Consider the following 13,447-nt stretch of genomic DNA (forward strand, 5'->3'; position numbering starts at 1 on the left):
ATATAATACACTATAGAGGAGGAGATACAGGATAATACAGGATATAAGTATATATATACTATAGAGGAGGAGATACAGGATAATACAGGATATATATATATATACACTATAGAGGAGGAGATACAGGATAATACAGGATATAAGTATATATACACTATAGAGGAGGAGATACAGGATAATACAGGATATAAGTATATATACACTATAGAGGAGGAGATACAGGATAATACAGGATATAAGTATATACACTATAGAGGAGGAGATACAGGATAATACAGGATATAAGTATATACACTATAGAGGAGGAGATACAGGATAATACAGGATATAGTATATATACACTATAGAGGAGGAGATACAGGATAATACAGGATATAAGTATATATATACTATAGAGGAGGAGATACAGGATAATACAGGATATATATATATATACACTATAGAGGAGGAGATACAGGATAATACAGGATATAAGTATATATACACTATAGAGGAGGAGATACAGGATAATACAGGATATAAGTATATATACACTATAGAGGAGGAGATACAGGATAATACAGGATATAAGTATATATACTATAGAGGAGGAGATACAGGATAATACAGGATATAAGTATATATACACTATAGAGGAGGAGATACAGGATAATACAGGATATAAGTATATATACACTATAGAGGAGGAGATACAGGATAATACAGGATATAAGTATATATACACTATAGAGGAGGAGATACAGGATAATACAGGATATATATATATATACACTATAGAGGAGGAGATACAGGATAATACAGGATATAAGTATATATATACTATAGAGGAGGAGATACAGGATAATACAGGATATAAGTATATATACTATAGAGGAGGAGATACAGGATAATACAGGATATATATATATACACTATAGAGGAGGAGATACAGGATAATACAGGATATAAGTATATATACACTATAGAGGAGGAGATACAGGATAATACAGGATATAAGTATATATACTATAGAGGAGGAGATACAGGATAATACAGGATATATATATATATACACTATAGAGGAGGAGATACAGGATAATACAGGATATAAGTATATATACACTATAGAGGAGGAGATACAGGATAATACAGGATATATATATATACACTATAGAGGAGGAGATACAGGATAATACAGGATATAAGTATATACACTATAGAGGAGGAGATACAGGATAATACAGGATATATATATATACACTATAGAGGAGGAGATACAGGATAATACAGGATATAAGTATATATACTATAGAGGAGGAGATACAGGATAATACAGGATATAAGTATATATACTATAGAGGAGGAGATACAGGATAATACAGGATATAAGTATATATACACTATAGAGGAGGAGATACAGGATAATACAGGATATAAGTATATATACACTATAGAGGAGGAGATACAGGATAATACAGGATATAAGTATATATACACTATAGAGGAGGAGATACAGGATATATACTACAGAGGAGCGGGGGATACAGACTTATACAGAAGATATAGCGAGAGATAAGTGATAACAGATGACAGAATATAAAAGTGTTTTTTTGTATTATTCTCCTTTTACCTGAGCGACCAGAATACCTATCACGAGACTGAGCTGATGTAGGGTCCCAAGGGCCCCTCGTAGATGTGTCGGAGAAATCTCACCCACATACATTGGGACCAAACCAGACGCCAGACCTGCAGAGAGTAAGGAGGTTATTAGAGAACTACACTGCGGAAGATAGGACAGTCTGTAATATATGTGAGATATTACATGAGGAGTATCTGTATTACATGTGTGATATTATATAGAGTGTCTGTATTACATGTGTGATATTATATAGAGTGTCTGTATTACATGTGTGATATTACATGGGGAGTGTCTGTATTACATGTGTGATATTATATAAGGAGTGTCTGTATTACATGTGTGATATTACATGGGGAGTGTCTGTATTACATGTGTGATATTATATAGAGTGTCTGTATTACATGTGTGATATTATATAAGGAGTGTCTGTATTACATGTGTGATATTATATAAGGAGTGTCTGTATTACATGTGTGATATTATATAAGGAGTGTCTGTATTACATGTGTGATATTACATGAGGAGTATCTGTATTACATGTGTGATATTATATAGAGTGTCTGTATTACATGTGTGATATTATATAAGGAGTGTCTGTATTACATGTGTGATATTACATGAGGAGTGTCTGTATTACATGTGTGATATTATATAGAGTGTCTGTATTACATGTGTGATATTATATAAGGAGTGTCTGTATTACATGTGTGATATTACATGAGGAGTATCTGTATTACATGTGTGATATTATATAGAGTGTCTGTATTACATGTGTGATATTATATAAGGAGTGTCTGTATTACATGTGTGATATTATGTGGAGGTGTTTCTGTATTACATGCGTGATATTACATGAGGAGTGTCTGTATTACATGTGTGATATTACATGGGGAGTGTCTGTATTACATGTGTGATATTACATGGAGAGTGTCTGTATTACATGTGTGATATTACATGAGGAGTGTCTGTATTACATGTGTGATAATACATGAAGAGTGTCTATATTACATGTGTGATATTACATTGGGAGTGTCTGTATTACATGTGTGATATTACATGAGGAGTGTCTGTATTACATGTTTGATATTATGTGGAGGTGTTTCTGTATTACATGCGTGATATTACATGGGGAGTGTCTTTATTACATGTGTGATATTACATGGGGAGTGTCTTTATTACATGTGTGATATTACATGGGGAGTGTCTGTATTACATGTGTGATATTACATGGGGAGTCTCTGTATTACATGTGTGATATTACATGGGGAGTGTCTGTATTACATGTGTGATATTATGTGGAGGTGTTTCTGTATTACAAGTGTGATATTACATGGGGAGTGTCTGTATTACATGTGTCATATTACATGAGGAGTGTCTGTATTACATGTGTGATATTACATGGAGAGTGTCTGTATTACATGTATGATATTACATGGGGAGTGTCTGTATTACATGTGTGATATTACATGGAGGTTGTCTGTATTACATGTGTGATATTACATGGGGAGTGTCTGTATTATATGTGTGATATTATGTGGAGGTGTTTCTGTATTACATGTGTGATATTACATGAGGAGTGTCTGTATTACATGTGTGATATTACATGGGGAGTGTCTGTATTACATGTGTGATATTACATTAGGAGTGTCTGTATTACATGTGTGATATTACATGGGGAGTGTCTGTATTACATGTGTGATATTACATGGGGAGTGTCTGTATTACATGTGTGATATTACATGGAGGGTGTCTGTATTACATGTGTGATATTACATGAGGAGTGTCTGTATTACATGTGAGATATTATGTGGAGGTGTTTCTGTATTACATGCGTGATATTACATGAGGAGTGTCTGTATTACATGCGTGATATTACATGAGGAGTGTCTGTATTACATGTGTGATATTACATGGAGAGTGTCTGTATTACATGTGTGATATTACATGGAGAGTGTCTGTATTACATGTGTGATATTACATGGGGAGTGTCTGTATTACATGTGTGATATTACATGGGGAGTGTCTGTATTACATGTGTGATATTACATGGGGAGTGTCTGTATTACATGTGTGATATTACATGGGGAGTGTCTGTATTACATGTGTGATATTACATGGGGAATGTCTGTATTACATGTGTGATATTATGTGGAGGTGTTTCTGTATTACAAGTGTGATATTACATGGGGAGTGTCTGTATTACAAGTGTGATATTACATGAGGAGTGTCTGTATTCCATGTGTGATATTATATGGGTCCAGTGTGTATTCCATGTGTGATATTATATGGGTCCAGTGTGTATTCCATGTGTGATATTATATGGGTCCAGTGTGTATTCCATGTGTGATATTATATGGGTCCAGTGTGTATTCCATGTGTGATATTATATGGGTCCAGTGTGTATTCCATGTGTGATATTATATGGGCCCAGTGTGTATTCCATGTGTGATATTATATGGGTCCAGTGTGTATTCCATGTGTGATATTATATAGGTCCAGTATGTATTCCATGTGTGATATTATATGGGTCCAGTGTGTATTCCATGTGTGATATTATATGGGTCCAGTGTGTATTCCATGTGTTATATTATATAGGTCCAGTATGTATTCCATGTGTGATATTATATAGGTCCAGTATGTATTCCATGTGTGATATTATATGGGTCCAGTGTGTATTCCATGTGTGATATTATATGGGTCCAGTGTGTATTCCATGTGTTATATTATATAGGTCCAGTATGTATTCCATGTGTGATATTATATAGGTCCAGTATGTATTCCATGTGTGATATAACTTGATTTTCTGCCCGAACTGTTTTTCTACCCGAATTCACACTGTGATTTCTATCCCCTCTTTTTTTTTTTTTTCTTAACATGTTTTCTGCACTCTTCCCCACCCCCTCAGCCCAACCCTATATAAGTAGTAGTTAGCTACACATGGGTCATTTCTTTCCTAGCAGCCTCCCAGTCTGACTGGGAGAGCATGGTAAGTGAGCCATTACACCTTGTTCACACTGGTGTGGTGCAGTGCGGTGTCCGTTGCTGCCGTGGCGCCGTGTCTGCGGGGGGGGGGGGGGGTGCGGCCCATAGACTGGTTTGAGTGGCATTGGGGCCGCTCTGCCGGTGGGTCGTTCCCCCCCTGTGGGCATTGGTGTCGCGGCGGTGGTGGTCGCCGCCCGGTGCTGCGCCATTTTATGCTAGGGACGTTAGGGACCCATTCTATATAGGTGGCCTTGACGTGGCGAGTGGGCTTGTAATTTTTGATCAAAAATGTATACTAACAACCTGTTAGTTTTTGATATTATGCTGAGAAGCAATCAGATCATTATACAAGATTGTAGATGTGCACCATGTCTGTTTTTCTACCCGAATTCATAACTTGATTTTACACTCAGTTTTTTTGGCCTCTCCTATTCTTCCTGTATATTAATTTCCCCGTACATCATACAGCTGACATTATACTTGGGACAGGTTTACTCTCTAAATCCTAAACCTTTCTCAGGACACAGATGTGAAGAGAGCCCAAGTTCACTCCCCATGGGGGCAGTATACAGACATATGGATGATGGGAGTGATAGTCTGCAGAGCTTGTCTTACCTGAATACGCTCCAATGAGAAATCTCCCGATGATCATCATCTCGTAGGATTGACTGATCTGGGTTAACCCCATCAAGCTCCCCCCAAGAAAGGCAAAGATGTTATTGACGATCATCGCGCGTTTCCTGCCAAAAATAATTACATTCAGATACTGGCCCATAACAAAAGACTCCTCAGAGACCCCCACAGGACTAAGGGAGACCTCATAGACCACAAAAGGACTAAGGGAGACCTCATAGACCACCACAGGACTAAGGCAGACCACCACAGGACTAAGGGAGACCTCAGAGACCCCCACAGGACTAAGGGAGACCTCAGAGACCACCACAAGACTAAGGGAGACCTCAGAGACCACCACAAGACTAAGGGAGACCACATAGACCCCAACAGGACTAAGTGAGACCTCATAGACCCCCACAGGACTAAGGGAGACCTCATAGACCCCCACAGGACTAAGGGAGACCTCATAGACCCCCACAGGACTTAGGGAGACCTCATAGACACCCACAGGACTAAGGGAGACCTCATAGACCCCCACAGGACTTAGGGAGACCTCATAGACACCCACAGGACTAAGAGAGACCTCATAGACCCCCACAGGACTAAGGGAGACCTCAGAAACCACCACAGGACTACTGAAGTCCTCATAGACCACCACAGGACTATGGGAGACCTCAGAGACCACCACAAGACTAAGGGAGACCTCATAGACCCCCACAGGACTAAGGGAGACCTCATAGACCCCCACAGGACTAAGGGAGACCTCAGAGACCCCCACAGGACTAAGCGAGACCTCATAGACCCCCACAGGACTAAGGGAGACCTCAGAGACCCCCAAAGGACTAAGCGAGACCTCAGAGACCCCCAAAGGACTAAGTGAGACCTCAGAGACCCCCAAAGGACTAAGCGAGACCTCAGATACCCCCACAGGACTAAGAGAGACCTTATAGACCACCACAGGACTAAGGGAGACCTCATAGACCCCCACAGGACTAAGGGAGACCTCAGAGACCACCACAGGACTACTGAAGTCCTCATAGACCACCACAGGACTATGGGAGATCTCAGAGACCACCACAAGACTAAGGGAGACCTCATAGACCCCACCAGGACTAAGGGAGACCTCATAGACCCCCACAGGACTAAGGGAGACCTCATAGGCCCCCAAAGGACTAAGCAAGACCTCAGAGACCCCCAAAGGACTAAGCGAGACCTCATAGACCCCCACAGGACTAAGGGAGACCTCAGAGACCCCCAAAGGACTAAGCGAGACCTCAGATACCCCCACAGGACAAAGGGAGAGCTCATAGACCACCACAGGACTAAGGGAGACCTCAGAAACCACCACAAGACTAAGGGAGACCACCACAGGACTAAGGGAGACCTCAGAGACCCCCACAGGACTAAGGGAGACCTCATAGACCCCTACAGGACTAAGGGAGACCTCATAGACCACCACAGAACTAAAGGAGACCACCACAGGACTAAGGGAGACCACATAGACCCCCACAGGACTAAGGAGACCTCAGAGAACACCACAGGACTAAGGGAGACCTCATAGACTCCCACAGGACTAAGGGAGTCCTCAGAGAACACCACAGGACTAAAGGAGACCTCAGGGACCCCCGCAGGACTAAGGGAGACCACATAGACCCCCCACAGGACTAAGGGAGATCTCATAGACCCCCACAGGACTAATGGAGACCTCATAGACCCCCACAGGACTAAGGGAGACCTCAGAGACCCCCACAGGACTAAGGGAGACCACATAGACCCCCACAGGACTAAGGGAGACATCAGAGACCACCATAGGACTAAGGGAGACCTCATAGACCCCCACAGGACTAAGGGAGACCTCAGAGACCACCACAGGACTAGGGGGACATCACCAGGTCCATGAACCTCTCTTCTGTCACTCATCCTATTGATGGACACCACACTCACCCAATAGCAGGAGTAATAGTCTGCATACAAGGGCACATGAAATGGAGTCAGCAGATTGACACTCACCGTCCGAGCCACTGAGACACGACTCCAACACAGAGTGAGGACGCCATCCCACCGATGGAAAAGATGGCCACAGACAGAGACCACAGGGTCCGCAGGAGTCCGGGGTCCATAGACTGCGAATGTGGAGCATGACGGCTGATGTAGGATTCATTGTAACTTTGCTCAATGATCTACAAGTCAACAAGAGGAGACGGGTCACCAGGGGGAGGAGGATGGGGAGACTGGTCACCAGGGGGGGGAGGAGGATGGGGAGACTGGTCACCAGGGGGGGGAGGAGGATGGGGATACGGGTCACCAGGGGGGAGGAGGATGGGGAGACGGGTCACCAGGGGGGGGGGAGGATGGGGTGACGGGTCACCAGGGGGTGAGGAGGATGGGGAGAAGGGTCACCAGGTGGGGAGGAGGATAGGGAGACGGGTGACCAGGTGGGTAGGAGGATGGGGAGACTGGTCACCGGGGGGGGGGGGGGATGATGGGAAGACGGGTCACCGGGGGGGGGGGAGGGGGATGGGGAGACGGGTCACCGGGGGGGGGGAGGGGGATGGGGAGACGGGTCACTGGGGGGGGGGAGGGGGATGGGGAGACGGGTCACCGGGGGGGGGAGGGGGATGGGGAGACGGGTCACCGGGGGGGAGGAGGGTGGGGAGACGGGTCACCGGGGGGGAAGGGGGATGGGGAGAGGGTTCACCAGGAGGGATGGCGACGGGGAGAGGGGTCACCAGGAGGGATGGCGATGTGGAGAGGGGTCACCAGGAGGGATGGCGATGGGGAGAGGGGTCACCAGGAGGGATGGCGATGGGGAGAGGGGTCACCAGGAGGGATGGCGAAGGGGAGAGGGGTCACCAGGAGGGATGGCGACGGGGAGAGGGGTCACCAGGAGGGATGGCGATGGGGAGAGGGGTCACCAGGAGGGATGGCGATGGGGAGAGGGGTCACCAGGAGGGATGGCGATGGGGAGAGGGGTCACCAGGAGGGATGGCGATGGGGAGAGGGGTCACCAGGAGGGATGGCGACGGGGAGAGGGGTCACCGGGAGGGATGGCGATGGGGAGAGGGGTCACCAGGAGGGATGGCAATGGGGAGAGGGGTCACCAGGAGGGATGGCAATGGGGAGACGTGGTCTTTGTGCTTGAATATCTAGTGCTGCCAATCCCATGTGGGCCCACAGAATTAGATAAGAATACGTCCTAGTGATCTCCTGCACTGCCTATAAGCTGTCAATCACAGCTGGGGTCTCACTGCAGCTGCTGGCACTGGTCCCAGTAGCATTAACCCCATAGATGCCGTGATCATCCTGATCACAGCATCTATGGTGTTGACAGGGGGAGCGCGCCGCAATAGGATTGGGGGTCGCCGTTGGTTGCTATGGCAGCAGGAGGTCAGATCATGGCCTCCTGTCTACCTGCTATGGAAGCCTGTGAGATCCCGCCATAGGCTGTAGTGTGCGCAGCTCATCAGGTTATACTGTGCTGCAGTACAAAGGTATTCATAGTATAACCTGTAAAAAGTGCAAAAAAATAATAAAAAGGTTCTTCAATAAAAGTATAAAAACCCTGTATTGTGATAAAAACACAAATCATATACACAATAGGTATCGCCGCGTCCATAATGACGTTTACTATAAAACGATAATGTAAATTATCCCGCATGATGAACGCCATAAAAAAACAATAACAAGAAAAGCGCAAAATTCGCCAATTTTGGTACAAATAGCAGAATAAAAAAGAAGATCAAAAGGTAGCACGGATCGCAAAAATGATACCAATAAAAAGTACAGCTCATCCCGCAAAAAATAAGCCCTCACTCAATGGCGTCGGACGAAAAATAGAAAGTTATTACTGTTTGAAAATTAATGGCAGAAAAAGAATTTTGCTCAGAAAAGGAAAAAGAACATAAAATGTGACATAAAATGTGAATCGCCGTAATCGTACCGACCCACAGAATAAATCTAACATCACTTTTACTGCAGTGTACACAATAAAAAATGTCAGTTTTTCACAATATTTTTGAGTTTTTCACAATATTTTGTGCTTCATGTGTCAACAAAAATGCATCACTTATATAAAGTACAATATGTCCCGAAAAAAACATCTCAGAATCGCTCCGCTCAGAAAAAGCGTTCTAAAGTCTAATAAAACTAAAAAAAAAACCCTGTCACATGACATAGAAGAAAGGATCGGTAATTGGTATCGGCGAGGTATCGGTACTCACACTATGTCTTAATAAAATGGTATCAGCGAGGTATCGGTACTCACACTATGTCTTAATAAAAAGGTATCGGCGAGGTATCGGTACTCACACTATGTCTTAATAAAATGGTATCGGCGAGGTATCGGTACTCACACTATGTCTTAATAAAAAGGTATCAGCGAGGTATCGGTACTCACACTATGTCTTAATAAAATGGTATCGGCGAGGTATCGGTACTCACACTATGTCTTAATAAAATGGTATCGGCGAGGTATCGGTACTCACACTATGTCTTAATATATTGGTATCGGCGAGGTATCGGTACTCACACTATGTCTTAATAAAATGGTATCGGCGAGGTATCGGTACTCATACTATGCCTTAATAAAATGGTATCGGCGAGGTATCGGTACTCATACTATGTCTTAATAAAATGGTATCGGCGAGGTATCGGTACTCACACTATGTCTCAATAAATTGGTATCGGCGAGGTATCGGTACTCACACTATGTCTTAATAAAATGGTATCGGCGAGGTATCGGTACTCACACTATGTCTTAATAAAATGGTATCGGTGAGGTATCGGTACTCATACTATGTCTTAATAAAATGGTATCGGCAAGGTATCGGTACTCATATTATGTTTTAATAAAATGGTATCGACGAGGTATCGGTACTCATACTATGTCTTAATAAAATGGTATCGGCGAGGAATCGGTACTCACACTATGTCTTAATAAGATGGTATCGACGAGGTATCGGTACTCATACTATGTCTTAATAAAATGGTATCGGCGAGGTATCGGTACTCACACTATGTCTTAATAATATGGTATCGGCGAGGTATCGGTACTCACACTATGTCTTAATGAAATGGTATCGGCGAGGTATCGGTACTCACACTATGTCTTAATAAAATGGTATCGGCGAGGTATCGGTACTCACACTATGTCTTAATAAAATGGTATCGGCGAGGTATCGGTACTCACACTATGTCTTAATAAAATGGTATCGGCGAGGTATCGGTACTCACACTATGTCTTAATAAAAAGGTATCGGCGAGGTATCGGTACTCACACTATGTCTTAATAAAATGGTATCGGCGAGGTATCGGTACTCACACTATGTCTTAATAAAATGGTATCGGCGAGGTATCGGTACTCACACTATGTCTTAATAAAATGGTATCGGCGAGGTATCGGTACTCACACTATGTCTTAATAAATTGGTATCGGCGAGGTATCGGTACTCACACTATGTCTTAATAAAATGGTATCGGCGAGGTATCGGTACTCATACTATGCCTTAATAAAATGGTATCGACGAGGTATCGGTACTCATACTATGTCTTAATAAAATGGTATCGGCGAGGTATCGGTACTCACACTATGTCTCAATAAATTGGTATCGGCGAGGTATCGGTACTCACACTATGTCTTAATAAAATGGTATCGGCGAGGTATCGGTACTCACACTATGTCTTAATAAAATGGTATCGGTGAGGTATCGGTACTCATACTATGTCTTAATAAAATGGTATCGGCAAGGTATCGGTACTCATATTATGTTTTAATAAAATGGTATCGACGAGGTATCGGTACTCATACTATGTCTTAATAAAATGATATCGGCGAGGAATCGGTACTCACACTATGTCTTAATAAGATGGTATCAGCGAGGTATCGGTACTCATACTATGTCTTAATAAAATGGTATCGGCGAGGTATCGGTACTCACACTATGTCTTAATAAAATGGTATCGGCGAGGTATCGATACTCACACTATGTCTTAATGAAATGGTATCGGGGAGGTATCGGTACTCACACTATGTCTTAATAAAATGGTATCGGCGAGGTATCGGTACTCACACTATGTCTTAATAAAATGGTATCGGCGAGGTATCGGTACTCACACTATGTCTTAATAAAATGGTATCGGCGAGGTATCGATACTCACACTATGTCTTAATGAAATGGTATCGGGGAGGTATCGGTACTCACACTATGTCTTAATAAAAAGGTATCGGCGAGGTATCGGTACTCATACTATGTCTTAATAAAATGGTATCGGCGAGGTATCGGTACTCACACTATGTCTTAATAAAATGGTATCGGCGAGGTATCGATACTCACACTATGTCTTAATGAAATGGTATCGGGGAGGTATTGGTACTCACACTATGTCTTAATAAAATGGTATCGGCGAGGTATCGGTACTCACACTATGTCTTAATAAAATGGTATCGGCGAGGTATCGGTACTCACACTATGTCTTAATAAAATGGTATCGGCGAGGTATCGGTACTCACACTATGTCTTAATAAAATGGTATCAGCGAGGTATCGGTACTCACACTATGTCTTAATAAAATGGTATCGGCGAGGTATCGGTACTCACACTATGTCTTAATAAAATGGTATCGGCGAGGTATCGGTACTCACACTATGTCTTAATAAAATGGTATCGGCGAGGTATCGGTACTCACACTATGTCTTAATAAAATGGTATCGGCGAGGTATCGGTACTCACACTATGTCTTAATAAAATGGTATCGACGAGGTATCGGTACTCACACTATGTCTTAATAAAATGGTATCGGCGAGGTATCGGTACTCATACTATGCCTTAATAAAATGGTATCGGCGAGGTATCGGTACTCATACTATGTCTTAATAAAATGGTATCGGCGAGGTATCGGTACTCACACTATGTCTCAATAAATTGGTATCGGCGAGGTATCGGTACTCACACTATGTCTTAATAAAAGGGTATCGGTGAGGTATCGGTACTCATACTATGTCTTAATAAAATGGTATCGGCAAGATATCGGTACTCATACTATGTCTTAATAAAATGGTATCGACGAGGTATCGGTACTCATACTATGTCTTAATAAAATGGTATCGGCGAGGAATCGGTACTCACACTATGTCTTAATAAAATGGTATCGGTACTCACACTATGTCTTAATAAAATGGTATCGGCGAGGTATCGGTACTCATACTATGTCTTAATGAAATGGTATCGGAGAGGTATCGGTACTCATACTATGTCTTAATAAAATGGTATCGGCGAGGTATCGGTACTCATACTATGTCTTAATAAAATGGTATCGACGAGGTATCGGTACTCATACTATGTCTTAATAAAATGGTATCGGCGAGGAATCGGTACTCATACTATGTCTTAATAAAATGGTATCGACGAGGTATCGGTACTCATACTATGTCTTAATAAAATGGTATCGGCGAGGAATCGGTACTCACACTATGTCTTAATAAAATGGTATCGGGGAGGTATCGGTACTCACACTATGTCTTAATAAAATGGTATCGGCGAGGTATCGGTACTCACACTATGTCTTAATAAAATGGTATCGGGACATCCTTACTCTAAAGAATTCACGGGCCGTGTGAGGTGGCGGTCGCACATTTACATGGGTCATGAAATTCCACCTCACACTGGAGCAGGTACAAACAAATTCAAATACTAAAAGTCAGTGTTTCCCAACCAGGGTGCCTCCCGCTGTCCGGGCATGCTGGGACTTGTAGTTTCACAACAGCTGGAGGCACCTTGGTAAGTAAGTTCTAAGTAAGAGGCGCAGGGAGAAACATATAAAAAACCTTCTCTCCTCCTCCTCCTCTCCTCCTCCCCTTGCCCCCTCCACTCCTCTCCTCCCCCCCTCCACCCCTTCTCCTCTCCTCCTCCCCTCCTCTCCTCCCCTCCTCCTCCACTCTTCCTCCTCCCCTCCTTTCCTCCTCCCCTCCTTTCCTCCTCCCCCCCTTCTCCCCTACTCTCCTCCTCCCCTCCTTCTCCCCTACTCTCCTCCCCTCCTCCCCCCGTTTCCTCCTCCCCTCCTTTCCTCCGCCCCTCCTTCCTTCTCCTCCCCTCTACCCCTCCTCTACTCCTCCCCTCCACCCCTCCTCCTCCCCTCTACCCCCTCCCCTCCTCCTCCTCTCCTCCCACCCTCCACTCCTCTCCTCCCGCCCTCCACTCCTCCCGCTCCCTGCAGATGCCGTTCCCCTCCGTGCGG

General features: G+C 43.7%; 1 protein-coding gene across 1 annotated transcript in view; it reads right to left on the minus strand.

Moving 5' to 3' along the window:
* Positions 1-1,609: 1,609 nt before the first annotated feature.
* The window catches only part of LOC130322524 (solute carrier family 2, facilitated glucose transporter member 4-like), a gene marked incomplete at its 3' end in the record, with an annotated part of 30,480 nt that continues 18,642 nt past the window's right edge, over positions 1,610-13,447 (minus strand). Inside the window, exons 3-5 of the mRNA XM_056553089.1 lie at positions 7,226-7,395; positions 5,216-5,340; positions 1,610-1,725 (exon numbers count right to left, since the gene is read on the minus strand). Coding sequence (XP_056409064.1) covers positions 1,610-1,725; positions 5,216-5,340; positions 7,226-7,395 — 411 coding nt within the window. The remainder of the gene's footprint in view (positions 1,726-5,215; positions 5,341-7,225; positions 7,396-13,447) is intronic.

Source organism: Hyla sarda, unplaced genomic scaffold (assembly GCF_029499605.1).
Source record: "Hyla sarda isolate aHylSar1 unplaced genomic scaffold, aHylSar1.hap1 scaffold_2351, whole genome shotgun sequence".
Lineage (NCBI taxonomy): Eukaryota > Metazoa > Chordata > Amphibia > Anura > Hylidae > Hyla > Hyla sarda.